General features: G+C 49.8%; 1 protein-coding gene across 1 annotated transcript in view; it reads right to left on the bottom strand.

The window, feature by feature from the left end:
* Positions 1-22,451, bottom strand: part of SNCG (synuclein gamma) — a 26,166-nt gene extending 3,715 nt beyond the window's left edge. Inside the window, exons 1-3 of the mRNA XM_044420062.1 lie at positions 22,281-22,451; positions 9,507-9,548; positions 7,707-7,834 (exon numbers count right to left, since the gene is read on the bottom strand). Coding sequence (XP_044275997.1) covers positions 7,707-7,834; positions 9,507-9,548; positions 22,281-22,401 — 291 coding nt within the window. The 5' untranslated portion in view covers positions 22,402-22,451. The remainder of the gene's footprint in view (positions 1-7,706; positions 7,835-9,506; positions 9,549-22,280) is intronic.
* Between the last annotated feature and the right edge of the window lie 5,386 nt (positions 22,452-27,837).

Here is a 27,837-nt window from a genome sequence, read left to right as displayed (position 1 = left end):
CCTTCCCTTCCCTTCCCTTCCCTTCCCTTCCCTTCCCTTCCCTCAGTCAGTCAGCAGGTTCACCATTTAGAACTTGTGCAGCTCATCACAAGTCCCTGAACCAAGAGGGAGAAGTGTTTCGGTTGCGGTGGCTTCCACTACCCACCCCCGACTGCACTTCCCCTCCTCTCGTCCAGCTCCCACTTCCCCCAGAGGAGAGCAACGGTGCACCCTGTGCTCAGGAAGCTGGAAAAGCGGGAGTCACCATTTATGGGATCTATTCGTTTTGATGGGGGATGTCAAAATGCAGGCTTCAGTTCAGTGTTTCAAAGGGCTAAACAGGGTGTGTTTGTTTGCTTAACAGGGCTCTCTACATATGCGTATGCAACGACCCCTGTCCGAAACCTGACTGGGCCTTTCCAAAAGCTTGTTTTAAAAGGAAGCCTGAGTTTTGACGGGCTGTCAGAACTCTGCTCTCACGAGTGGGGTGGCCCACCCTTGTCCCATTTTCCAGGTGACTCAAGTGTCAAGAAAGGGTAGAGAACCTGCGAGCTACTGCAAACAGTCATTTGAACCTACATAACTGGGGGACTATGCTGCAAAGCAAGCGATCACCCTGCAATTTTTGGGCATCAAACATTGTTTTAAAAAATGTGCTACATGGGCATTTCAGAGAGGCTGTCACAAACCCTCACCTCAGAGTTCACCCAAGTGGGGGAAACAAGGAAGCAAGGGAAGCAAGCAGAAAGTGTTTGTGATCACAAGGAGGAGAGGAGGCAAGCTGACTTTAGCCACACCTGGGAAGGAGAGGACAACCCCTGGTGATCACAACCGCCCACTGGATTTTTATTTTGTTTGTTTGCTTTTTCGTGATTTGCGGGATGCCTTACTGTGACATGCCATCGTGCCGAGTGTTTGTTTTGCCCATATTTAAAGTTGTGACTTGACACTGTACATAGGTCCTGTATTCCGCCTAATGCTTCAGTGGGCTGAATTCCTGTAATATATGTTTTGTATGAGATGCAAGTATGATGTTGGTTATGGTAGTGTATATTTGAATTAAAGTCTCCATTGTAGGAAACAAAAATTCAAATATCCAAGCATAGAAATAAAATATGTACATTGAGAAAAGTTAATACATGTGTGTCGCTTCTTTAGGGCAACAGAGATGTTATCTGAGTAATTTCTTTGGGATTCAAAATTTGAATTGCAATGTAAACTTGCATTTTGTGGAAGATAAGAGACATCCTAAATGGACTCTGTGGTCAACCTCTTTTGGTCTGAAGAGGACTCCCCCCACCCCCACATTACTGCTTTATAAAGGACTGGGGCAAGCACATGCCAAAGATGCACCCAGTTGGCCTTCTAGGCCCCTATAAGCCAGCTTTCTCCAAACTGATGCCCACCAGCTGTGCTAGCTTGCAACCCTCATCATTCCCAATGACCGTGGGCGTTGTCGTCCAACAGAACTGTAGGGCACCAGGCTGGGGAAGGCTGAGCTAGGACCTAACGATGAGCAGGGGGCTTCAGAACCTTCTCCCGTTTGTTTTTAATGCATGTCTTGAAATGTATTCCCCTCTTGCCTGCTCTTCTCTGACTCACCAAGCTATTTTTAACCAGGCAGGAAATGAGCATCTTGAGAATTTTTCTCCACAGACCAGAACGGCAGGAACCAACACAATTACAGGATGAAGAAGTGTCAGCCTGGATTTAAAGCCCCCACCTCAATCAATTCTCCCCCACCCGCCCCTTACATGGCCTGACCGATTTGGCCTGCCTTAGAACAGGAACTCTGGGCTCAGCAGGGGGCCAGACTCAACGAGCAACTTCCCCATCTTACTTGCAACTTTACATATCTTCCAATTTGTCTGCATGCCCGAAGTCTCGCTTGCCGGATTCATTGCCCCTACCCTAGCCGGCCTGAAGCCAGTGCATTAACCAACTGGTCGGACTGGTCTCCTTTTACACAACAGCAACAAGCAGCTCGAGAGAGACTCATGGTGCGATGAGTGCATTTGCACCTCGGGAACGCTGGTTCAGCATCGGCACCTGACGTGGGGCAGCAAAGGCCGGGCCCGTGGGCCACAGGGAGCCCATCGCTCCTTCTTGAAAGGGAAGGTGGTCTGAGGAGAAATGCTGGTCAAGGGAATGCAGAATTTCCCCAGAATGACTCTGGGCTTCAGGGTTGGGGCAGTCAAGCTAGTGGTGTGGGGCTGACCGGAAAGATAAAAATACCCCAAAAGTCAAGCACAAATCCATGAGTGTTAATTTACCTAAGCACTAATCTCTCTCTCTCTCTCCGTGTGTGTGTGTTTAAAGGACCCTTTCTCCTAAGGATACCCTTATCTGAAGAAAGGACTGTATAAACAGGGGAGAAGATGGCATTTGATTCCAGAAAAAAACTCAGAAAGATTCAAGAAGGGGTGGGGGGCAGCCAGGGGAGAAGCACCCATGGGCACACATTGGCAGATCCAGAGGCGATCAGGCGCAACAGGCAGGATCAGGCCCCTGTTCCTTTATTTCAGCAAGTGCCCGTGGACAGCAGGGGGATGGAGCAGATGCCCTGCCAAAGATTTGGGGCCGCAGCTACAGGGCGCTGCCCCCTAAGACTCCCTCTGCCCAGCTGCTTCTCCTGGGACTTCTCCTTTCAGTGCTGGGCTACCCACCCTCTGCCCTGTATCCTCACTACACCGGTCCCGGAGAATTCATGGGGGGCAGGCAGGATAGTGCTGGGGGGTGGGTGGAGAAACCCTTTTCAGGCTCCCTCCAATCTGCTGCTGCCTCTGATCGGAGAGCTGCAACAGAAGCACCTTCAGAGCAATTTACTCTCTGGACAGGTGGCTGAGGAGAAACAAAACTAAAGCCCTTTGGCGGAATACCAAGCATGGCTCCGGGGGGGGGGGGGGCAGGGTCTAAGCTCCCCCTCCCAAACTTTCACTGGGCAAATCAGAACCTTGCCCCTTAAAAATGACAGGGACAGTAGCATCCAGGTGAGCTAAAACTGTGCAGATAGTCCTGCTCTTCTGGTCTCCTAGTCTGATTTGGTTGGCTCCCAACACACGGAAGCCGCAGAGGGAAAACGATGGCGAATGTTGATTTGATGAGAGAAGCACATGGGTGCCCCATAAGAAGTGAAGGCAGGCACTGCCGTGATCTTTAGAGTAACCGCCCAGTGAGGTGGCATCTCAGGAAGGAAACAAGGTAGGGGCAGCCTAGAGAGGGTCGCATGGTTTATGAGCCAATAATGCCTTTGTTCTTTGGGATAAATACATACAGTGCGTTATCTCTAATTGGGGTTACTCCGGTGAGGGGATGGTTTCTGATCTACTGGAGTCTGACATCAGTGGGTCTTTTAGAACAGTAATTGGAAGCAGCCCAAGAGGAGGAATTCTGAAATTACCTTCCTTCCTCATGCTGCTGGTGGAAGCTTCTGCTGGACCAAAGCGCATTCTTGTAGCAGAGTGATACCAACTGGATGCAGTCTAAGGAGAGGGTTTCTCCTAGGGTGCATTATCAGAACAAGGTCCTCCATCAAGTGGCAGACTGCATAGCACTTGATATCCAGGCCCATGCATTCCTATCGACCTCACAGGGATTTAACTAAAGGGCACCCAGGGAAGGAGGCAGAAACCCAAAGAGCGACAAGTCCAGCATACAGTCACAGGGCCTGAAAGGCACTCCAGCCTAAACACAACATAGGACCAGTGCTTTCCTTCCAGTGAGGTGCCAAAAGACTAGCAGCGCCTGTTCAAGGAGGACGTGGTCAATCGAAGTACAGAAGGCTCAGTGGAGACACACCAGGAGACAAGATGGTTTGGAAGCATCCTATGTGGGCTTGCAGAGAGGAGGGCCGGGGGAACGGCAGCATGAGGCCTCCGTTTGTGCCAGGCAGCCAACGCACGCTAGAGCAGGCTTCTCAGGGGTCCCCTGATCCTGTGAACGGCATCTGCCACGGCTGCCAATTATTTGAAAATCAAGCCAGAATTTTTGTTGGCGGCAAAGATGACAAAACGGAGGCTGTGGTGCCTCAGGCACAGCATGCGAAGGCAGGGCTCAATGGGGAAGACAACGGTACGAGCGAAAGCCACAGCAGAAGAGGAGACAGACCAGCTGTGGACTGGTGCCATAAAGGAAGCCGCAGCACCGAGTCCCGCGAGTCGGGCAGGGCTGCCAAGGACAAGGCATTTGGAAGGGCATTCACCATAAGCCAGAGGTGATTTGATGGCATGTCACAACCATGGAAATGTGATCTCTACCTTTTAAAAAAGAGCCGCATTGCATGATGGAATAGACTCACAGTGTAATCCTATATACGTCTACTCGGAAGTACTCGCTACACAGAAACAAGTTCAATAGCATGTACCCCTCAGTGGAACAGGATTGCCGTGTTAGAGTGTTTCAAAGTCATCTACAAAAGTGGTCTTTGAATGCTGCTTCTGTGTTTGTGGTTCTGGAGACAGGGGCGGTTTGTGCCTTTCTCTTGTACGCTTCCTTCCTCATTTGGCCGTCAACATGAAATGGCTCCTTCATTTGGATCCAATTAGCTACATATCTCCCATAGCCCAGATCATGGATCTAAATGAAATTACCTGGAGAGTATACAGATTGTAGCTTTATTTGCTCTGGCTGCAAGAAAACCTGAGCCAATTTTATCTTAGGACAGCGACATTAGCAAGGCGACTGTATTGATCATTTGATTGCTTTTCATGGTGAATGTATGTGGTGTCCTTGTATTTCATTTCTGAGATGTCCTGGTCTTTTGCCTGAGCCTCAACAAATCAGAGGGGAATTGAAGTGAGAAAGAAGGCAAAGCATTAATGGCTGGGATAATTTGTCCAGACTCCGTGGCTCATTTAGAGATTGAGCAGAGATTGGCTGGCAGTCACATGGCCCCTGCCTGCAATGCAGCAGGATTTGTGCTGTGTCATCCAGGTGCAAAAGCTGATCCCTGCCCCGAGTTAAGAACGTGAAAGTGGAGGTCAGCTGAAATGCACCCAAGCAAGAGCCAAGAGGATGCTAGTTTTGCCTGTCTGTTAAGACACTCAGTGCTGGGGTGGATCAGCTACTCTGAAAAAGGAAGGTGCAGGCACTGGGGACAACGACAGTCCCATCCTATCAACTTAGGGCACAATCCTATGGCCTCTTGGTGCCATCTGAGAAGCCAGAGGCAAGATTCTTTGGTGTTTCAGCCCTGAGGTTCTGCAGTCTTAGAGCTGGGACTCCAAAGGCCAACCCCAGCTCTGGCCCAAGCAACCCACTTGGAAAGACACCCCCCTCAATTGTTGTCAATGGGGCGTACCCTCATTTCCCCTTCCCCACTGTGGTCTTCCATGAAACAGGTTTTGCAGGCTTGGAAAGTGCAATCCCAAACTGCAGCACATGCCCTTTGCATTGTATCTCATGAGTGCTCTGTACTCAGCCAGACCTTCCCTTTGTATGTGTGAAGGTGCTTTCTTGTATGCAGGAAGATGCGGCTTCTACTGATGTATAATCAGGAAGCTGTATACAAAGATGACTGAGTGTTCTCAACACAAGTGAACAGTGCACACACCTCACAAATGCCTCAAATCTTGTGGGTCAGCCAACTGCAAAGGCATAGTTTAAAACAAATCTCTACCCACACACTCTTTTTTTTAACACAAACACAACGTCATACAGACATGACCTCTAGGAAGCCATTTTTCCAGAAGGCCCTTGTTCAGCTCTGGGATTTGCTAAGGGAAGATGTGGTGATGCTCCCGATTGGGATGGCTTTAAACAGGGATTAGAAAAATGGGCAGATGACAAAACACCCGTGGCTCCTAGTGGGCTCTCACATTGCCTCCGAGCATCTGTTGCAGGAGCTGTGAAAAGGGGTTTGCTGAGATATTGTCCCGCGTACCAGCTTCCCAAGAGCATCCACTTGGTTACTGTGGGCAACAGGATACTGCCTAGACAAGCCTTTGCTCTGACCTTGCAGGACTCTTCTTATAAGAAGCTATGTCTAATTGGCTGTTTGCTTAGGTAAGAATCCTCCACTAGTACACTGAACACTGTTCAACGGATGTGTTGAGAATACCTGCGGAAGCTGGAGACTCCAATGTCAGTGGGGCAATGCATCCACTCTGTGTTTTAGTCTGAATTTTAAGGAGCTGTCCAAAGTACTGAAGCCTTTCTGGAGGATTCTGCACCAGGGATAGCTCTCATGCTCTTCTGACTGCAGGTTAGGATGGATTCAAGGCCTCACGGCCATTGGTGTCATGAGTTTCCATTGCAAACCTCCGAAACAGAATGTAGAGTTAAAGACACTGCAAAAGCTAATACATTCTTTGGGTACCTGCTCTGCTTCAGACACGGCATTTTTATGGATTGCTCTCTGTCACATTGTCCCTAATTTTAAAAGTAGAACTTGTACCTTCCTTTTCATTCTGTTGCATCAGGACTGTGGCACTTAGCAGTTTAAGATGGAGAAGGAAAGTCTTAAAGATAGAAAAAGTGTTTTAGGTGGGTTTCTTCAAAGATGTTCTTCTGAAAATTTGTCCTGCCTAGAGGAAAAGGTCACGGACAGCAGCTGTGCCTTGCATCAGAACCATAATGAAGAGCAAACATGAACAAACTCCATGCATTTCATAATAAGCTGGAGATATGTCCACCCATCTTGCTATAGTACAGGGATCCACAGGAAAACATTTATGAAAATATAAAAGCTTGACTTTTTTCCTTATCAGGAAAATATCTATTAAATAAGATAAGACAAAATAGCTACACCATGCCTTTTGCTTCCTGGGGCCAGCTGCACTCCATCCGGAAGCTAAGCATAGTACTTCAAGGATCAGTCAGAGCGAAGTGCATTTTTCCAGTAAAAAATAATTCCAAGTAAGCATGTGGCAGATTGCAACCAAGAAGAGACAATTTCATGTTTTAATTTAAGGCTAGAACCACATGTCATAAGCTAAGCAGAGCATTTTTCTGATTCTTATTTACCTGCTAGTGGTGATCTGAGGAGGCATTCATAGGGTGGTAAAATGAATTTCACCCCACAGGTAACAGGAGAAAATCGGTCCTTGCAAAGAGATTGTGTTTTCCCTCTGCCCAAGTTCTGGAGATGCTCAAAATTGAGTTCAGGATTTTCTCACCTCAGCCAGAAAGTACAGAGTACTCTTTGCACTTACTTGTCTCCGGGATTTTCCTAAGGGATGCATGCTAGGAACTGCACTAGTTTGACATCTCTGCCGGAGGCATTTATTGGGTGTGCCTGAAGCCCCACTTGTGGGAGTTTGAGAACGTAAGAGAAGAGAAGCCATACTGCATCCAGCCAGTCCTCCATCCAGTCCGGCACTCGGTTCCCACAGTGGCAAACTGGCTGCCCGCAGGATACCTCACGCAGGATGGACACGGGAGTCCTGCCGAAATGCCTCACCAATGGTGCATGCAGGCAAGCCCTCTCCAATCATGGGGGTGCCTCCATGGTGCCCACCCTCCAGCTCCTCTCCTGTGCTCTCTAGAACATTTGCTCATCACCTGAGCTCTGAGACCAGAAATAGATCTGACCTGAGGGGGGAGATGGCCACAGGGGATGGGAATGGGGCGAAGATGGCAGGGAGGAAAGTTAAGCGTCTGCTGATGTCCCCTGGAAATGCCCATCCGCCATATTCGCATAGTGAATATAAGTATCGGGAACCAATATTTCCTGAGGGAAACCATGGCTCCCGCCTCAAGTTAGGGCAATGCTGAATGGACCCACCTACCTTTTTTACAACCCCAGTGGTAGTTACAATGGTTTCTGCTCCTTCTACCGTCTGCTTTGCCACCGTGTTCACACTGGCCACCACAGATTCACCCACCAGGTTGGCCTGCTCTTTGGTCTTTTCGGCAACTATAAATTAAACAGAAATAAGTCAAACTGATGAGTTGTGGTGAACCCCTTTTCACTTGTGCGGTATAACAACGTTTCCATTGCAAGAACTCCCTGGAGTATCCCTTGACGTGAGTACAACAGGATAATTTTTGATGGCTTCAGGGCCTAGTTATCACTGAGGTAATAAGCCCAGTTTCTGAATTGTACCACTGTTGGTGGAGAAACATATAAACGAATAACCCCGCGCATAGAAAACTGACCATTGAGGATAAAGCTGTTCTAGGACTCTTCCCACCAACACAAATGTTTTCTATGTACAAGGATTTCTTTATTTTTCTTTAATGGTGGCTCCATTCAAATGTGTAACGCAAGCCCTCCAGCATAGTTCAGTCTTGAGTTGATCGCATCATTCTTTAATGTGAAATCTCAGGTCCAGTATCATTTTATCCCTTAACAACAGAATCTTAAATAACACAATCTTTAAAACACCTCAGCGGGCAGCCATTGGCTTAGTTCTGCTGTTCCCAGCACCAAGGCAGCAGGATTGTCTAGCAGTGACTGAGCCAACTTTCCCCACCCCGGTGCCCTTCAGATATTTTGGACAACAACTTCCACAGGTCCAGCCAGTGTGGCCAAAGCTCCTAGGTGATGGGAGTTCTGGTCCAATGGTTGACCAATGGCGGCACTTCTCTTTGCCTGAAGGCTGAGGCAAGGACATGGCTACCACAGGGGTTCTGAGGTAAAGTTGCTTCTAGCTGCTTTAGGAACCAAGACCTTCAACGGCTTCTAGGAAGCTTGAACCAAGGCATGGCTTCCCCATTCCCGGTCAGTGTGATCCTAGAACCCTTAACATATAGGGGAATAGAGAATTATTTGAACCCCCAGACCCAAGGTCAGCAAAGAGCTCTGCTCTCAGAGATGGGGACTCACACCCAGGACCCTCTCCCTTTCGCAGAAAGCTGCTTCTTAATGGTTGAAGGCACAATCTCAGAGAAAGGGGAAAGATGTAAGCAATGGGGCAGGAAGGGCAGCGATTAGGGAATCCAGGATATGAGGCATTCCAGCCACCTTGCCTTCCTGTTGGAAGCAGTGCAGGCAGACAGCCAAAATCCACTGTCTAGTTGACTTGCAAGATGGGAGAAGTAAGAACTGAGAATCAATCCTGAGTTCCTCCCACTCTCCACAGCACAGTCATAATCCTTCAAACTGGGTTAAGTTCTTCTAGGAGCCCTGGAAGGCTTTTGTTCCCGGTACATCATCCTCCAGGTGCCATACATTAAGAATTGTCCTTGCAAAAATTATCGGGCCTTGTGCTTTCATCAAAAGTACAATGCTTGTCCAGATGCATCCATACACTCACCATCCCAGATGTTGTGCAACTATTTTTCAGAGTAACAACTGCCTTGAAAATGGAGAAGCGCTTTCTGCCAGGATTGGGGGTGCTATTGTCGGGAAATAAGCCAGACGTACATACTCAGGATGTAACACGAGTGAGATGGTGTAACTTGGTGTCCTGCACTAGCAGGAGGTTGGACCTGATGGCCTTCTAGGTCCCTCCAACTCTACTGTTCTGCGAGTCCTCTCTTTGCAGGTGCAAGAAGCCTTATGAGGTCCCATTCATGGAAGTGAGTCAGGGCCTAAATTGGAAGCCCTTAACCCGTTCATGCCGAGGGAATTTGTATGCTCTTACCTGAAGTGACACTCTGCACAACACCTTCTTTGGTTTTGGCCCCTGTAAAAATGAAAATAAATAGTCTACCAGGTTTGATGGCATAGAGGTTAACAACAACAGCAGCACCATCTATTTGCATCCATGGTATCATGACAGTGTATCAGAGGCACAGAGATGAGCAGAGCAGAGCAAACCAAAACATCTCGCATCCAAGAAAAGGTGGCCCTTTAGATAAGTGGCATCTTTGGCATCCCACTCAAACACACAAAACCAAACAAAGCCAAAAATAGCATTTTCAAATGCATCTTTCGCTTTGCTTAGAAGGGGGAAAGGAAGGGCAAGTCTGTTTTTCCAGGAGCGAAACGTAGAGAGCAAACCAGAATCCTCCAGCTTTGGAACATCCATCTGACTTCCAGAAATAGGGGCATGCTCAGACCCCACAGGCTTTCCATGAGCTGCCGACACGCGCCGTGAGTGTGGGCCAGTGCAAATGGCGGGATGCGCGGGTGGCCGCACGTGAAACCTGAGCAGTGGGGCGTGTGGGGAAATGGCCAATGGCCCATGTGTGTTTCAGTGTCTCCTGGAGGAGGCGCTTGTCCTTTGGACTGGCAGAAAGCAGCAGGATCTTCTACCTGAAATGGCATAATTTAGGAAAAAGAAGGCAGTAAATAATGGGACCAGGACTGAACTGCAGGAGCAGCCAGAGGCCACGCTGTAGCTAGACAGGATGCATAAGGCTCAAATTCGTGGAGCCATACTCCTTACTGTGGCCAGTTATGCGTTGCCAAAAAGGAGGGTGGAAAAGGCACCAGATTTGCGCCTGCCCGTGCACACAGGCCAATAAAAATGCCTTTAGAATTAGTATAAAGTAAATCGAAATCTATTACATCTTCCCACAGTGAGGAAGTGTGTTGCCAATGACCTGCATTTCTGATCTTCTTCTATCCAGGTGGACGGACAGTTTCAACTCCCAGCATCCCTTCTGATGGTTCTTGAAGCAGATTTGGAGCAGAGAGCCCGTCAAACGGAGATGGTTATGCCTGAAAGCCCTTCTAACATCAAGTTGCCCCAGGTCCCATGGCCACCCTCAGACTAGTTCTGAATCCTGCGGAGGGGCAGGGCCAGGCTCAGACTTGCGTTTCTCAAGCAGCCGCTCCTCAGAGACGCCGCCAGTGGAGCTGAGTTTCACATCGGGGGCCTGGTTCACATGACTGCAGGTGGCCAAAAAGCCCCAGCGGCAGCAGCCAGGGTTGCTGGTGCGCATGCCAGGCACATGAGTGAACTTACCATGGGCAGCACGGGTTGTTGCACTGGGCTGAGCCTGCCAGGCAACAAGCCAGCCAGAACCTCCCAACAACCCCGGTCTCCGGGTGACTTCTTCCCCATGCGTGTTCAGTCACACCACACAGCAAGCTGCATTGCCAAGGATGACGCATGCGGGGGTGAGGGGAGCTCCCAGCGGCTACTAGCCTTGCTGGTTATGCGCTACCTCCCTTGCCAGGGGTGGCATGTCTGCGCAGCCCAGTTCCCGAGGAGCTTGTGGGGGAGCGAGGTCTTGCGCCCGTCCTGCTTGAGGGATCCCGCAGCAGCTGGTTTGCCATCGTGTGTATGGAGCACTGGACCGGATGGGCCTTGACCCAGCATGGTTTTTCTTACGTTCTTAATTATGTGCGCACACCCTTGGTTTGCAACCAGCGAATATGGCAGGGGAAATAAGCCATGAGCTATTTCCCCAACCGTGATCATGCAGCCTGGGCCAGAGCAAGGTGTGCCATGAGCAAGAACAGTTTTCAAATATGTTCTACTGAGCAGGTGCCTTGAATCCATCCCTGGATCCCACCCCCCATTTTTTGTTATTGCCATACAGCTGGATTTTCCAGAGTTCCAAAGATGCATGGACCTGATGGACAGAGGCTCGTATCTCTTGCAAATACAGTATGTGCGTTTCCTGGACAGGAAGGCAGCTGAAATGAGAGATCTCCCGTTTATCCATAGACTACATATAAGGGGCTTTCAGATTGCATGGAAGGGATATAGCCCCAATTGAACCAGTGTAGAAACAGAAGATATTCAGGCGTGGAATATTTTCTGGTTAACTGGGACTGGTGGAAAAGTCAACCATGTGCATTTGCTGAGAAGGCAGTTAGTACACATCCGTGAGCAGGTGTAGTAAATCATACCTATCTGTGATGACCCAAGATGTACCGTGCCTCTAACTCGCCTTTTGTTTTGACACAAGATGAAGTCTGTGCCTGTTGTAAATCAACATCGACACAAGCGGATTAGGTAAGTGTTTGCCACCTGGTGCATCGTGATGGTTGCGGTTTACATTCTGTATTAAATGGATGGGTTGCTACTTCCCTCTTTATGACCGAGGAATGCTCCATGAGCACACAGCTTTTCTATGTCAGGAAAGACACCTGATGTTTCCAAGGGAAGCTCTGACAGCGTCAGTCCTCTCTTCTGCAATCGCTGGTGTTGGTTAAACCTACTTCTTCAGAAGAGCTCAAGCACAGAGGAAAGTCCCTTTTCTCCAACTTAAGAATATGGAGTGCATTGCTTATGCCACCCACAACATAGCCCAATACAGAACAAGCAACTGCCTAATAGAGAGTTTTTCTGCTACAGATTGGCTCGATTTTCTGTTTTAACAAAGGCTTAGAGGAGCACCTCATTCTAATGCATGTCAGGACTGGAGGGGACGCATTTCTCAGCATTTATCACACCAAAGTCATCTTGCCCTTTTTCTTTTTTCTGGAAGCTGAACCTCAAAGTAAAAAATTTGGCCAGGGCATCTCTCTGGCTTGTTGACAAGAAGAGTGGACTCATGATGTTGCTTCAAAACAGCTGATGAGGCGAAGTTGTCATGGGTGCTTCGCACTGGCTGGTTCCCAGGAAACTAAATCCCTCGCCACACCTTTGGAAGGTAAAGAGAGAGACACTGCAGGAATAACAAAGAGGCAGGCAAGCCAAGTCCTTGCCTGTCTGACGGATGGCTTGAAAACCTTGTTTGAACTTGGACACATCCTCAGATCCTGTTTGAGGGGGCAGCAAAGTTAACTTGGGCATTCACCACACTTAACCTTCAGCCACCACAGAAAATTAAGCCGTGGATTATGGCCAGATAAGCAGTGGTCTATGTAGCTCTCTGCAGTGCCCAGACAGAGGCAATACACAGGTCAGTAACAGAGCGACAAGCTATCAGGAAAGCCACTGACTGCACTGTCCTATGAATAGCTCTGTCTTAAATCAAGGTTACTCTAAATAACACCAAGCCTTATTTTTTAAAACAGAAGCCTGTTTTAAGCTCCTTTTAACCTTACAGCTGCTCATGAAAACAAAATGTTCCCTTTTAAAACTGTTCTGCGTTTGCAAACCACATGTCCTCTGCTGAGGAGTTACCGCTTTTTTTCCTGGCCTCTACCTTTAACAGCACCGAAATCACTCAAATGACGATTTTCCTTGCACTTTTCTCTATCCCAGAAAGAGCTTACCTGCTAATTAATGTTCATGTGTCAGAACCACTATTAAAAACACAGGATCTGGGCCACTAAAGAAAAACTAATCAAAGGAACAAACTAGTTTAATTAGCAAAAGCATGGCAGAGGCTGAGAAATGAAGTTAATTGCGACTATCTCTTGTACGTTCTATAAACAGGGTTGTCACACTTTTAATTTTTGCTGCCTCAGCCCTGTGCCCTTAGCACCTGACACATGGACATTGGACACCACTTAAACGTTTACGATATGGTCAGTGTTATATAAGACTATCAAATAATTAAATACTGAGAGCAACGTAGAAGCCGGAGCTGTTGCTGCAGCGCCAAGGAGAGATGTGACTGCTGCACTTTCTGTGTCAGGAAGCTGCAGGCATTGCAAGCTTCTGCGTGTCGCACACCCTTTACTGCACTGCTGTGCCTCTGACAGGACATATGCATGTCTGAACAGGTGTAGTGGGAACAGGCACAGCCCCCCTTGCTGCTGCGGAAGGCTCAGGGGCGGGGTGGGGAGACATGACTCTAGCAATAAACACGTGCACCTAATTTCTGAGCTGACAGGCAGAGAAGGGCAAAGCAAAAGACACGAGGAGGAAGCCGCTGGGGTACGGCCGGCCGGCCAGGGCTTCTGCAGTCATTCAGGGCCGCGCCCGGTGACTCAGCCTCCAGGTTTGCCTTATGCAGAGCGTGAAATCCAACTTGTCAGCAAAGGGCGGCTGTTGCAGAATAAAACCAAAGGGATTGTGGCAGGTTAACCATTGCTCGTCGCTTGCTGTCTAAGGTTGCGAGTTCAGCCTGTCCTAACCACAACGTGGCAACAGAAAGCAAGCTCAGCGTTCTTTCCACTAGCAGAGGACTTTTTGGGTAAGAAGGCAAGCAAAATCCTGCCAGCTCTTCAGGCAGCTGGCAGGGCTCCCAGTCCCCTACTGGAGCTCACTGGGCAGCCAGGTCTGGGAGCTGTCCCCCACGCCCATTTCCCAGTGTGCATCTGATCTGACATTGCTCCGGAGAACTGTGGGAAATTAAAATGGTGGCCCCAAGACACTGGGTGCTCAGCTGGCAGTGCCACCGTCCTGTCAGCTCCTTGGGCCTCACGGTTTGGGAGGAGAGGCTGCGAAAGGCACTTTGCTGAGGTCCCCGGCTGCCCCCCAGAGTTGGCGCCAGCCCAGAAGCGATGGATGACTAGGAAACGTGGCTATCTGCTTTCTGAGGTGGCATTTCTCCTGACCTCCTGCACTGGGTTGTTCCAAAATCGGAGACATCTGGCCCTCCGCCCATGCACCACCCTCCATCTTGCGATCCAAGTCATGCGTTATGCTTGCTCTTCATATCCAGCACAGCCTTCTGTCTACCGTGCAGTCTGTTCTCTCAGGTTCCAGCAGGGGTGGGCCAGTGGCCCATGTGCCCTCTGGGGATGTGGACCTGATTTTATGCAGGCAGGTAGTGGGCACCTCTGCAAACGGCTGGCTCTGACTTGTGTCAAGGAGAGACACAGGTGGGGCCTGGACGCGAAAGGGACAGAATGGTGGAAGGGGAACCTGCGGCAAGGAGGCAGTTGAGACCTTTGCCAAAAGGGCATTTCCCTTTCCTGGCAGCCCACCAGGCGAGGAGCAAGAAAAGCAAGGCCCCTTCTTGACTCCCCCCACCCCCCGACTGGGCATCACTCAGAAGAGACAACAGAAAGAAAGTGTCCTCACCTGTTTTTTGTTTGTTTTCGGTTTATATCCTGCCTTTTTCCTACAAAGGGCTCAAGGCAGCTTACATCATTCTCCTCCTCCCACAACAACAACCCTGTTAGGTAGGCTGGGCTGAGAGTCTGTGACTGGCCCAAAGGCACCCAGTTGGCTCCATGGCCAAGCAGGGACTAGAACCCGGATCGCCCGAGTCCCAGTCCCATGCTCTTAAGCACTACGCCACACTGGCTTTCCTGTTTACATCCTTCCTTCCATGGTGGCCTTTTTAGCTGCAGTTCAGCTGCGGGGGGGGGGGGGGCCACGATGGGACATAAGTGCCTTGCAAACTTAGGTAAGGTCCAACTGCTATTTCCCCCCAGCCAGTAATCAAGAATGAAACTCCCCATTTGAAACAACAACTTGCAGATTTGTGAATTTCAAGGAAGCGGAGTTTCCCTAGCCTTTGAGGTCCTCTTCAGGCTTCTCCCTCTTAGAAATCCAGAAGTCGCGGGTGTTATGGGCATTGCTTCCTCAACTGGCCAGTTCAACCACATGCCTGTTTATGGTTTGCTTCTCCCACTTCCTGCACATTATTTTCCTGTTTCCTGCTTCTGCCAGATCTGACCATGAACTTCTTCAGCTAGGGTTGCTAGCTCAGTATCTAAAGAGGACTCTGGATAATGTAACTAGGATGAGACAAAAGCTAGAATTGTTTTGGCTGTTACCCAGCTAGCGGTGCAACATGTGAGGTACTAAAAAGGTAAAAAGTAAAGGTTTCCCCTTGACGTGAAGTCCAGTCATGCCTGACTCTAGGGGGCAGTGCTCATCTCTGTTTCCTAGCCAGGGGAGCCAGTGCTTGTCCACAGACAGTCTCCGTGGCCATGTGGCCGGCATGACTAATCACCCAAGTGCACGGAACGCTGTTACCTGCCCACGGAAGTGGTGCCTTTTTATCTACTTGCATTTGCATGCTTTCGAACTGCAAGGTTGGCAGGAGCTGGGACAGAGTACAGGAGCTCACCCTGTCTGTGGATTCGAACTGTCGACCTTTCAATCAACCAGCACAGCAGTTTAAACCACTGCACCACCTGCATCCCACCGTTAATACTGTTAAATAATGTTATTTCTTGTTCAATATGGAATAATTAGCATGTGGAAAGCCCAGTGTTAATATGTCCAGAGGCTCACTAAGGGCAGCTGGTCAGGCAGGAAAGTACACTGGAACTTCTTCTTGTCCCCATACCTGCACCTTAACAAGCTAGAGCATATTCAGCCCATGAGCATTCTAGATGGAGAAAACTGTGCTCCTGTGACACTGGACAACTGTAGCTGACAGAAGCATCTCATTGGAAGTATAGAAACTTGGATGGCTCCTAGTTCAGTGGTTCTGGGAAGGGTGTGAGTATATCGGAAGCCTGAAGGAAGAAGCTTCAGTCACTGAGTTTCTTCTTTCTTTACAGCAGTCTTCCCTATCTTGGTACCCTCCCAATGTGTGGGAATACAATTCCCACCATCCCCAGCTGCATGATGGTAGTTGTAATGCAGCACAGGCACCAGGTAGGGAGAGATGGCCTTGCACTATTAAAAGTGCAGATACTGGCAATTGAGAATACAGCTACAATCTTGTATGAAAGGGAAATGCTGGGAAGAAAAACAGCTTTAGTAGAATGAATGAGCAAGAAGCTCTCAGAGACTGCAGGTAACAAGGTTGCTGGGGAAGGTACTAAGCATTATTTTGGATGGATAAATGGGTGGCGCTTTCTTTACCTTCCGACACATTCTGAAGGTGACTTACAATAATCGATTTAAAACACTGTAAAATAATAGACACATTGAAATAAGCTACCTCTCCAGTAAATCCATAAAAGAAGCATAAAATAATCCCAAAATAATCCAAGTAAAACAGACCAACCGAAGTTAAAGAAAGCAACAGAGAACTGGCTGCTCAAAGCATTTGCCCTTTCTTAATTTGCTTTCCTGGGGTGTTCACAGCTTTGGGCTTCCATTTAAGTGGCACAGAATAATCCTGAGTTTTTCTACTGTACTGATTATTATCTCAGAAAGGCTAACAACAACCCTGTAAGGCTGCTCTGAGTTATCATCACATTGCCATGAGGGTTGGCGCTGATCAAGGGTCGTTTGTAGGGTGGCCATGTAGAAAATATTTCTCTACTTGCGCACATCCCCAGTTTGAAGGGCAGTGTGGTCAAATTCAGGCGGAAACAACTTAAGAAAAGGGACCTTGAAGTTGTGCATCGCTTGGGAGACAGACTGAAGCAACAGGCCCATTCACCTGGTTTCCCGCTTCCCCCAGTGGAAAAAATATACTTCATCTGTACAGCATTTCTATACCTAGAAATGTGCAAGCATAAATCCGCATCCCACCTTTTGTCCTCTGTTTTGATGATGCATTTCTTTGCCTTGTTCGATCTCCGTCTAAGGACTCCTAATGATTTCAGGTAAAATTAAAGGTGAAATTAAAGCAGGACTACACTTTGCCCCAGCTCTTTGGCACTGTGCATCCAGCTCCTCCGAAGCCATTCCCGCTCTCTGTGTTAGTTCGTTCTTGCTTCAACACATTAAAACTACCCTGTGGGTTACCATCTCTTAACTGATTCCTTAGACTCTGCTGTCTGTTCCCCGGCTAGGAAAACGCTCGGCCCAACATGTCACCAGTTGTGAAGTCACGGTGCATGACAGCAGCGGCAAAACACAGCTGCTGAGCAGAGAAGTTGCTTGCATGGATGGATTCTCCCCGCCACCGGGGAGTCGACTTGCTGAGTCGACTGGGGGACAAGACTCAGCAAAAGAAGCCAAGACCACCTCAGAAGCCAGACTCCAGCGCAACCAAATGTGTGTGTGTTTAACTGTGCAAAGTGGAAACTTATCTCATTAGCATGGCAGAGTGCTGGATTGGGGCCAACAGAAGCTCATTTGGGATCTACCAGTACATCTCTGGATGGTTTGTGACTCCAAATTGTTTAGCGAGGGCAAAATGATTTAGGCGACCGAAATGAAGGAAGCTTAGGGCAAGCTGGAACAAGATTTTGTGTGAAAGCGCCTTGTGGGTTTAGCTCAGCTCTGGAAATGAATTCATAGGCTCAAAATGTGCTCAGAGGTGCCTCTTTTTAAATTCTGTGATTTTTGCATGGGGCTCTGCTTGGCGGCACTTTGCGTTCTAGTAAAAAAGACACAAGACCGAAAGGAGACAGGCAAAGCTGCTGCAGGTAGCCCTTCAAAACTAGCCGCTGCTCTGATCTCCGTAGTGACTCAGCACCGTTGAACCTTCTGCCTAATCAACAGGAACAGTCAAGAAATCCTTTCAATGCAAAGAAAAGCTCCTAATGAACTGCATAATTCAGTGCTAGGTTGAGGGACCAGTTTGTTGGCATCTCAAAGCAGGAAAGACTCTTCCCTGTGGTGGCATTAAGAAGTTCCATCAGGCCCAGCTGCAAAACTGTGGAGAGCCAGTGTGGCGTAGTGGTTAAGAGCCTGGGACTGGGACTCAGGTGATCCAGGTTCTAGTCCCCGCTCAGCCATGGAGCCAACTGGGTGACGTTGGGCCAGTCACAGACTCTCAGCCCAACCTACCTCACAGGGTGGTTGTTGTGGGGATAAGATGGAGGAGGAGAATGATGTAAGCTGCCTTGAGCCCTTGGTAGGAAAAAGGCAGGATATAAATCGGGGGGGAAAAAACATACCCAACTGGATACCTTTGGCCATCTGCATTTCTCTTGTCAGACCGCTCTCTGTGCAAGTCTGTGTGCAAGTCTGTGTACACGAGCGTGTGTGCACGCAAGCATGTGCAGAGAACTCACAGGGCTACTTCACAGCCAGTACTTGGCTATTTGAGACAGAATCAGAGAGAAACTGATAGAAGACATTTGCTCGGTGACCTTGCAAGTATGTCGCGATCCACCCAAACTAAGCTTGGCTAGCCATGGCTGTGCAGCTGGTACACTGTATTGCTCACAGCGGTGGAACCAATGAGCAAGCAGGAAGGTGCATCACCCACAACCTGGACACCAGACCCAGCCCTTCAGGTCTCCCACGACATCAGAAAGCCAGGTCCAGACCCATGCTGTGCCTGAACGCTCCCGAACCTGCTGGCACGGGGTGGGCAGCAAGAGTGTGGCATGAAAGGCAGGGCTGCCCTCCTTGAGGGCGAGATTCAGGGAAGGCCCCAGCAGCGCCTGCTCTCTACTGATACGGTGCAAGCAGAAACTAGCGGCATCAGCACCCCTTCCCTGGAAGCCGCCCTTTCAGCAAGTTCTATTTATAGTGCGCATCACTGCTCCCTGCGTACCGTGGGGTCCCTCCCTTAAACTGGAAACCAGTTAAATGTGCCCCAGTGGTCTGACAGCCAGTGGAAGGCCATCCCTTCCTTTCCTTCCCTGAAAGGTGCCCCGGGTCCAAATGCAGGGCATTGTTGTGAGCAGAAGAAGAGGAGAGTCCCGAGGGACCAACACTGCCTTTGCCTCTGAGCACGGCACAGAAGAGAGCGCTTGGGTGCGAGCGGCTTCCTCGCAGGGGAGAATCGTGCCCGCTGCACCTGCCCTCTGTTACACAACCACTGAAGATGCCATGGTGCTTTGTCACTGTAGGGGTGTGACCAAGGGGCACATGGGTGTGTTAACTCCCTTCCGAGCTCCCGAGCTGGAGAGAGAGGCGATGCAGGGAAAGAGCAGGACAACCGCTGGCATTTGGATGAGGCAAAAGCAGTTGCGGAAACAGAACTGGGGCTCGTTTCAGACACATGGTGGGGGAGAAGGCCCCACTGCGGCTGCTCAGAGGCTGTCTTGCCCAGAGGGAGGCATTCATCATGGCTGAGCTGGAAAAATGCAGACTCACGGCAGATGACTGTGTATGAGAGGAAGAGGGGAGGGGAAGAGTGGAGGATGCCTGCTCTGCTCTGGCAGATCGGAACTACTGACCCGATTCAAACTTCCTGGTGTGTTTTCAATCTCTCTCGAAGCCCTTGGTACATTCTCCTTGGGTTAGCCCCTTTTTGGTCCTGAAATGTTTGATTTGCTCCCCACAGCTCAATTTAAAAGGAAACCTTCCCAGTCCAAAATACATCACCCAAAGGCAGCGTGCAAACTTTCCTAGAGAGGTTTTGCTACAGAGGTTTAAGATCAAGAAGGCAAAGTACCTGATGCAAAGACAGAATGGAATGGAATGCAAGAAAGTATTTTCTGTCAATATGGATTCTCTAAGCTGGTCCCTGCATAACAAAACAGGCAACTTTGGGGTTTCAGGGTCTCTGGAAGCTCCCCAGATACAAGACCTACTTGTATCAGAAGGCCAGGAGAAGCCTGGACCTTCAGGAATGTCCACCCAGGACCTCCACTCTCAGGAGGAGGACAATCCACTTAAAAGTCAGAAGAAGAAAGACGCCCAAGTCCCTGGGAGTGACACAGCCCAAAGAGGTGGGCCAGACTCCTTGAGCTCAGAAGTGCTTGGCCACCGCAGAGCAAGGAGACAGCTCAAGAGGAGACCCCTTCCAGAAGCCCCTCACAAACTGCGGCAGGATCTTGGGTGGGGCTCTGACAGCCTCTGCCTTAAAACAGCAGTGCTTGTTCCCTGCTCTGCTGCTGCCCTTCTTTGCTTTCTACTGGGCTGAACCTCGTGCGAAGGCTTCCAGGCCGCCAGTGGCTGCACTTCTTGCCCGAATCTTGCAGGCTGTGGGATCTCCCTGCCTGAACCGTTTGCTGGCTGCCTGCGCTCTGCTCCGAGAACTTCCAAGGTCCTGGGCTTCTTCTCCTTGGTCTGCTAGGCAGCCCTGAGCCTGGCAAAACAGGGTGGGTGCAAAGCCACATCCTGCAGGCTCATGGCAAGGCAGAGGGGACATCTGTGGCATGCTCAACCTGCACTGCATTCCCCCTCCCAGACGGGGGAGAAATAAACCGGCAGTGGGGCAGGAGGAGGCTGCAGAGCAGGCTTCCTGGATGGGGAAGGACTGGGCTCTGTCTGCCCACAGATCCTGCCCACGGGACTCTTCTCTCCCTGTGCTGCCATTCCCAGGCAAATGTGTTTGCCACAGCAATGTGCAGCCCTGCCCTCTATGGGAGAGAGGAGGCGGCTGGAGGAGAAGAACAGCGCTGAAGAAGGATGGCTACATGGAGAAAATTAAGCCTATTGGACTGAATTTTCTTTGGCTGGCTGAATCTTCTGTTTGCTTCTTTTGCAACCCACAGGCTCCTGCGGGTTGGAGACGCCTGCACTGGAGCGAAAGAGGAACCCCAGACTCTGGGAACAGAAGTGGCTCAGCTTCTCATGTGATTTAAAACTGTTCCATGAGGTCCCCGGAGAAGATGCTGCAGCTTTGAAAGGTTGCTTACAAGCCAGATAAACTTAATTTCGCTTTTGCTGGTCGGAATTGAGAAGGAAACTGCTCCACTTTGTTCCTGGCTGGCTTCCCAACTGAGGCAAAGAGCTTGGCAAATTTGCTCTGAGGAGGCTTTTACGAGGTTCCAGCACTTTCAAAAGACTGATTCTGTGAGCAAAGATGGGCGGATGATGGAGTGCTAATGGCACCCACTTGGGCATGTGTGAATGCGTCTACGGAAAGCCACAGCTCATTTGCCATTACAGGGCATAACGCAACTCCCCTTCTGAATAAGCCGCTCACCCTGGTGCCCGCCGCACATTTTGGACTATGGCTGCTTGCATTCTGCACTAGTGGCCAAGTTGGCTGGCAACCAAAGATCTGGAAGGCGATGGGGACAGCAAGGCCCTAGTCTGCTCCGAAGTAGGTGCACTGTGGTCATTGGTAAGTGGGTAAAGGACCGCATTCATCAGCAGTTGCCAAAAAAAAAGAGAGTCACATTTCTGCTATAACAGACTGTTTGCAAATGCTTCTCTACCAGATATCCAGCTTCAGGGCAACTTTCCCATTTTCCTGGAAGGGCTGATGGAAAGTGCAAACCACAGGGTGGAATCCCCTTCCATGGTTCTCAACTGAGAAGTCAGACCAGTCCTAAGAGAGGGTGGCCTCTCTTAAACCCCCCAGGAAGCAAAAACAGTGAGTGCAAGAACAAGGCAGGGCTGACAAGCACCATGAAAAACGTCCCCAGCGCAAGAAACACTCGATCCCCCCCCCCCCGATCTTTGCCAGTGCGACTCTGTGAGAGCTAGAGGGAGCGTGCCCGGCATGCAGACCTGAAAGGGTCAGCCAGGCCTGGGGCCACAACCCCACTCAGGGTGGCCCCCTGGTCCCTGCGGTGGGGCGATGCAGCAGGGGAAAGTTCGCTTCCCCACTCCTGCAGGCATCTGAATCAGGGACACAAATGGCTCGGCTCAGGTCCTGAGCCTTCCCTGCACCCCAACCGCCTGCGTGCTTCCTGAGAAAGGGGTCCTGGAAGTCCAGCGGGCCACACTTGCAAGCAAACGGGATGCCTGCGGATCAGAAGCCTGGATTTCTCCCTAAGGAAGGGCTGGCGATGGCTCTGTCCATCCCTGTATAATCTGTCCTGCATGGCTGGCCCTGCTGCCTAAGCCACCGTGTCCACCTCCGGGGTAGAAAGACCAGGCAACTTTTCCCAAGGTCATCCTGCAAAGGTGGATTTGCCGACCGCTCTCCTGCCTCCGCCGAGCCCCCCGGGGAAGCGAGCGCTTACCTACCTACATACATCACCCCTTCCTTGGTCTTCTCTGCAGCCTCGGTCACTCCTTGCTTGGTCTTTTCCGCAGCAGCCACCACACCCTCCTTCGCAATGGAGAACCCTTTCTTAAAGACGTCCATGCTGGCTCGCTCTCGCCTCGGGCACCTTGCAGAGAGAGGCTCTTGGTGGGATGCTCAGAGGATGCTGTGTGTTCCCCCTGCAGCACCAGCGGGCTTCCCGCTTTCTCCCCCGGAGCCTCTTGCTCTTAATTCCTCTCTGCTCAAGGAAAGCGGCGTCTGGTGGACTGTACCCTCTTTACCAGCTCTTATGGATGAGCTGCGTCTGCAGCGTAGCCAATGCCTGCAAGTGGCTGATGCACACTGAAATATTAATGATATGGATTTGGCTGGGAAGGTTTTAGAGAGAGGAGAGGAGTGGAGGGGGGGAGGGAGGGCTGACGGCGAGGATGCTGAGGAAAGGGAGGGGGGCTTTTTGGAAAGCGTCCAGATTGTAGGCTTTAAAGATCTGCTGCAGTGCTCACTCAAGGACGTGTGTGGATGCTTTCAGCCAGGGAGGGAGATCCTCGCAGCCCTGCTCCAGAGAACTGTTCGGTGCTGCCGCTCAAGACGAGCAAGGGGTGCAGAGGCTGTGCTGCAGGCAAACGAGCAACATGGGCTTGGAGGGGGTTTAATTTGAGCCAGGGCTAAGCCGGGCTTTCAGCTGCAGAGCTGGCCTCGATGCCAGCCCCGGGGCTGCTGTGACCATGTGGCAGCATCCGTGAGGAGGCCTGTGCCATCACCATGGGAAGCCCGCAAGAGGCCACTGGACACCCGGAAAGGACACTGGCCTAGAAAGGGCGAAGACACGCATCCTCCCCAGAAAGGAAAAAAGAGGACTGCAACTGGCCTCTATTCCAGAGGACTGCCCACCATTTCAAATGGAAAGCACATGCATATTCCCATAACGGGGATGACTGTGGCCAGGTGGCCGCCTGCTGTCTGGGTGCTGACTGGTCATGGGCAACGATTCTGAGGGTTCTTTATCGTTCGATGGAGAGCACCTTCAAACAGTGGTCTGCCTTCCGCGAAGTAGGACACCGGGCCCTCTCAGCTGGGATTTGGTGTAAGGACTTCCAAATACAGAGGAAGACATCCATGCCTGAACCTCTTCATCTGGGAAAGCGAACGCTGCTCTAAACCAAGGGATAACATGGAAACTTCCCCACTCCAACACCCTCTGAAACAGGGATGCACGCGCCTTTTGGCCCTGCGGGACACCTGTGATGCTGGCTGAAGGGCCGTGCACGCAGGACTGGCGCACCCACACGGGGCCACAAGACCTTAGCCTGTGCACCCTAACCTAAAACAGCCTTCTGCACTCCGGCATCCTCCAGATGGGACACTAGACTACATCTTTTGCCATTCCCAGATAATTGTTTTGGCTGCCATGCTATTTGCTGGTTAGGAATGTTTGCCACCTTGTGACTGAAAATGGTACTGCAAACTTCAGACCTAAATAGAAAGTAATTTAAACCAATTCATCTGTTTTTCTAAACAATAGCCCCCAAGGCACATAACCTTTAGTGTCTCTTTAGCATCCATGCCAAGTTTCAGAAGTCTAGGTTTCATTGTCTTGGAATTATGGGGCTGTCAGACAGACACACATCCTCTTCTCACTATAAGTTTGTTTATCTGAATTCTCTCTTTTCTCCATGGCACTCAAGGAAGCATCTATGCTTCTCACCCAACATTTTAGCCTCATAACAATCCAGTGGAGTGAATTAGGGCCGGAGAGAGCAACTGGGCCCCGATCAACCACTAAGCTTCATGGTTGAGTGGGAATTTGACCCTGAATCTCCTTCCCCAACCTGGTGTCCTCTAGATGTATTGGACTGCAACTGGGGGTGGTGGGAGTTGTAGTCCAGCTCCCAGGCTGAAGAAGGCTGCCATGGTCTCATTTGTTAATCAAGAGGTGGCCTGCATACATTCTGCCAGCGTCCCTGGTGTGGCCCTCTCTACTTCTACAGCAGCAGTGCAGCAGCTGCAAAGCAAACCAATTTGGGCAGAGGTCTGAAAAGGCCCCAGTTAGCTCAGGAACAAGCTACGATTGCCTTAAGCTTCTGTAGTGGTTCGCCACCACTATGTGGCCATATTTGAGTGGCAGGACAACTGTGTGGCCATATTTGGGTGGTCCTCGTGATGGAAAGAGGACTCCAGGCATTCTCAAAGTTGCCCACTCCTGTTTTAACTGCTACCCCACAGTGACTCTGCTCTTCAAAATCTGCAGCAGGGAATATTCCTGCTTCACGATCGCATGTGTACATGTACACACATGTGCGTGCACATTGTTCTTCAGAGAGAGGTCTGACAGTGCAGGGAGGCTGGACATTAACACGATTGGACAGATGCTGCATGTTTATTTCGTCCCACATGCTCTGCTTTTGGAGCTCAAGGTGGTGCCCTTGCATGGGGCAATGAGGTGGACCCCCACCTGGACATTGGTCTGACCTAGACCTGCTCATGTGCCCTCAGGCCGCTCATCTCTCAATCAGGCCAGGCAACTCCATCAGTTGCCATGGCTCCAGGGGACACGGCTGGTGCCGGCTCTGTGCCCCCTTTCAGAAATGGTAGCATCCAGCAGCTGCCATCCATTTCCCCCACCCACCAGATGTGATGGACTACGCTGGACTGCAATGAATAAGTGGTCCTCAGAACAACAGCATTTCTGGCTGGCAGCTCTCCAAAACTGACAACCTGGAGGCATTAACGGCGAGGCTGAACTGTTACGGAGATGGGAAAATGCTGTAGCATCATGAAGGATCATGGCCCATAAATCACTTGTGCCATATGCACATGATAGGTGTTTTACTTAGCAGAGATTGGTGAATTCAATCTTTTGCTGTATCTTGACAGGAGTCCAAATGAAAAACGACACACGCATTTATACAGATAATTCTTTCTCATTGCTAAAGCGCATTGGAGACCTCCCTCCCTCCACTTTATGATGAGGTGGAAGAGACTAGCATGTTGACGGAGGATGGAGCGGTGCAGTGATGGATAGATAGCTCACAATGTCCTCTTTCTCTTTCGACCTTAAGCAGTTGGGAAGCAGAGTCCCGAAAGGAGAGCCACTGTGAGCAGAAAGCCTTATTTCTGCAGGAACCAAGCTTTGCACGTATCCCAGGCCAGTTAGAATATGAAGTCAGTAGTCCTCTTCCACTTCTACTGGTAAGTTGGGCCTACTCCCTCTGTCTTTGGAGAATGTGTCAGGCTGTTCCACCCAGAGGCCTGACCCGTGTGCTTTTCCCCCCACAGAGGCTGACAAACTGCCCAAGCAGGGCCTCCACACACACAAGCCCATGTAGAAAGCCCAATCCACACATTCCCTTTGGGTCAGTTGGCAGGTAACACTGAGCCAACTGGGTTCATTAACCGGTGGGACATTGCAGTGCGTGGTGGCCACCATTTTGAATGTGCAAGGCCCGACGGAGGCTCGCTGTGCCATGTGAATCCAGGCAATGTGGTTTATGCAAGAATCAAGCAGCCCTCTGATAACTGCGGAGCAGCCCAGCGACTTCATGTTGCATGCAACCCAACTCCTGATGTTCATTGTAAAGGGAAGGGGCTAAAAGGAAGGGGGGAAGAGAATATAAATTTTGCATTAAAATTTCCTATGATTGCTAGGTATAGATACAAATTTGGACATCATTAGTATAATTTAGGCAGTACAGACCATCTCCTCATAGTATGAGAGGCTGTAACCAGATGACCTGTCCGTCTGCCCCGTTCAGTCTCACAGCCAGGTAATAACCAGGGAGGGGCAGCAATTTTGTGGGTTCATTATCTTTCAACTCGAATTGGACAGCACGGTCCATCAGATATTGGATACTTTCAAACAGAGGACCAACCTGCGGAAAAGAGGACACATGTCCACCCTAGATAATACTAGACTGTGTGTGTGTGTGTGTGTGTGAACTGAATGCTCATGTTGATTTGATGAAATTAGTGTTGTTGTTGTTCTGCCAAAGTGATGCCATTTAAGAAAATGTGTTGTGCTTTTTTGCAGCAGGACAGGTTCCAACCAGAAAGTAGATCCAGAATAAGCGACATCACCTGGCGCTTTTACTTCTCCTCTCAAGAACATGTCTGCAAAACGTGGTATGCAGGCACTTCCCTTCTTTTCTGCTCTCCGGTATTTGTTGCTTTCACCTCCATTGCTGGCATCATCTTCCATAGGTTAACAGGATTGCCCTGTTTGTACACAAGAAACGGAAATGGGTTACATGAGGAAGAATGAGGACTGAGAGCAGCCACAGAGTGAAATTCCTTGGGACAGTACAGCGATTTGTGTCAAAGGGATGTTGGGATGTCCTTCCCTCAAAGGCACAGTTGCATCCTGGGGCTTTGGCAAAGTTGAGCATTTTTCAAAGTTTCAAATGGACAAACATTTCAAGAATGCAGCTGAATATAAGCAGAAACAAGAAAGCTGGTTTCCACAAAAAGACGAACATAGGAAACGCACACCCAGGAAAAACGACTGCAGATGGGTCAGAAGGAAACGTGAGAGGAACACAGGGGCTAAGCAGCCCACCACTGCTGCCCTGCAGATCAGCAATTTCTCCAGCTGACTCCTAGATGTTCAGCAGAGACTTAGATCCAGCCGCCTGGGACATGTACTTTGGCACAAAGTGGATTATCTAGAACACGAGGTCACGCCAGATCACAGGAATGTTGCAGGAATACTATTATCACCACCTTCCCATTTGTGGAAACTGATTCAAACCCAGTCAAATCAAGGTTTCCAAAGGAGAAAATTTCATGTTGAACACTGGTCATCAATATCATCACTTTTGCTGAAAAACTTGCCTTTTTGACTCACAGAGGTGATATGCTCCATACATAGTTTCTGGACTTAGGAAAGGAGCCCTCTGCGATAAGCACTACAATGAATCAATAAAATATTGATCCACACCGAGATTAAAGCAGGATTTCAGTAACTGATACATTGCTATTGACTAGATCTCAATTAGTGTTAAGAGGACTTCCCTTTGCTAATGTCCTCTCCTCTGATTGACTTTTGCTGGCAACTCAGAAAAGCCGCTCGAGTTTTCGAGCATGTTCACAAGTGTGGTTTCTTGAGTGTCACATTTGGGCATAGGTGCGAAAGAGTGATTCCGGAAATCACTTCTGAAAGCCGGTCTTGGATTCCTGCCATTCATGTGATGTCCAAAGCAGACTCCCCCAGATCAATAAATAGGAAATGTTGCATCTAGGCCTGGGCTTCAATACCTCCGGGTTGGAGGAGAAATCCAAGCCACTGCGGGTCCCCAGACAGCCAAGTCCTTTCCCCCAAACCACAAACCACAGGAGGGAATGCTAGCTTTGTGTAGGGTTCCCCATACCATAAGGTTGGAATGCCAAGGTACTTACAGTGAGAACTTTAAACTAAAGCAGTCTGGTGTTGCGCCAGTGTCCCTGGTGGAAGCTACAAAGTGCCAAGGCAGGTGCATGAATCGCTCCAAAGAGGCGACCTCTGGAGCACGGCTTGCCATGAAACATTACGTTCAGCTTCAAGAA

The sequence above is a fragment of the Varanus komodoensis genome, unplaced genomic scaffold (assembly GCF_004798865.1).
Source record: "Varanus komodoensis strain SLA01 unplaced genomic scaffold, ASM479886v1 scaffold11, whole genome shotgun sequence".
In the NCBI taxonomy this organism is placed as follows: domain Eukaryota; kingdom Metazoa; phylum Chordata; class Lepidosauria; order Squamata; family Varanidae; genus Varanus; species Varanus komodoensis.
The sequence above is the reverse complement of the archived record's forward strand: the minus strand, read 5'-3'. Positions and strand labels throughout refer to the sequence as shown.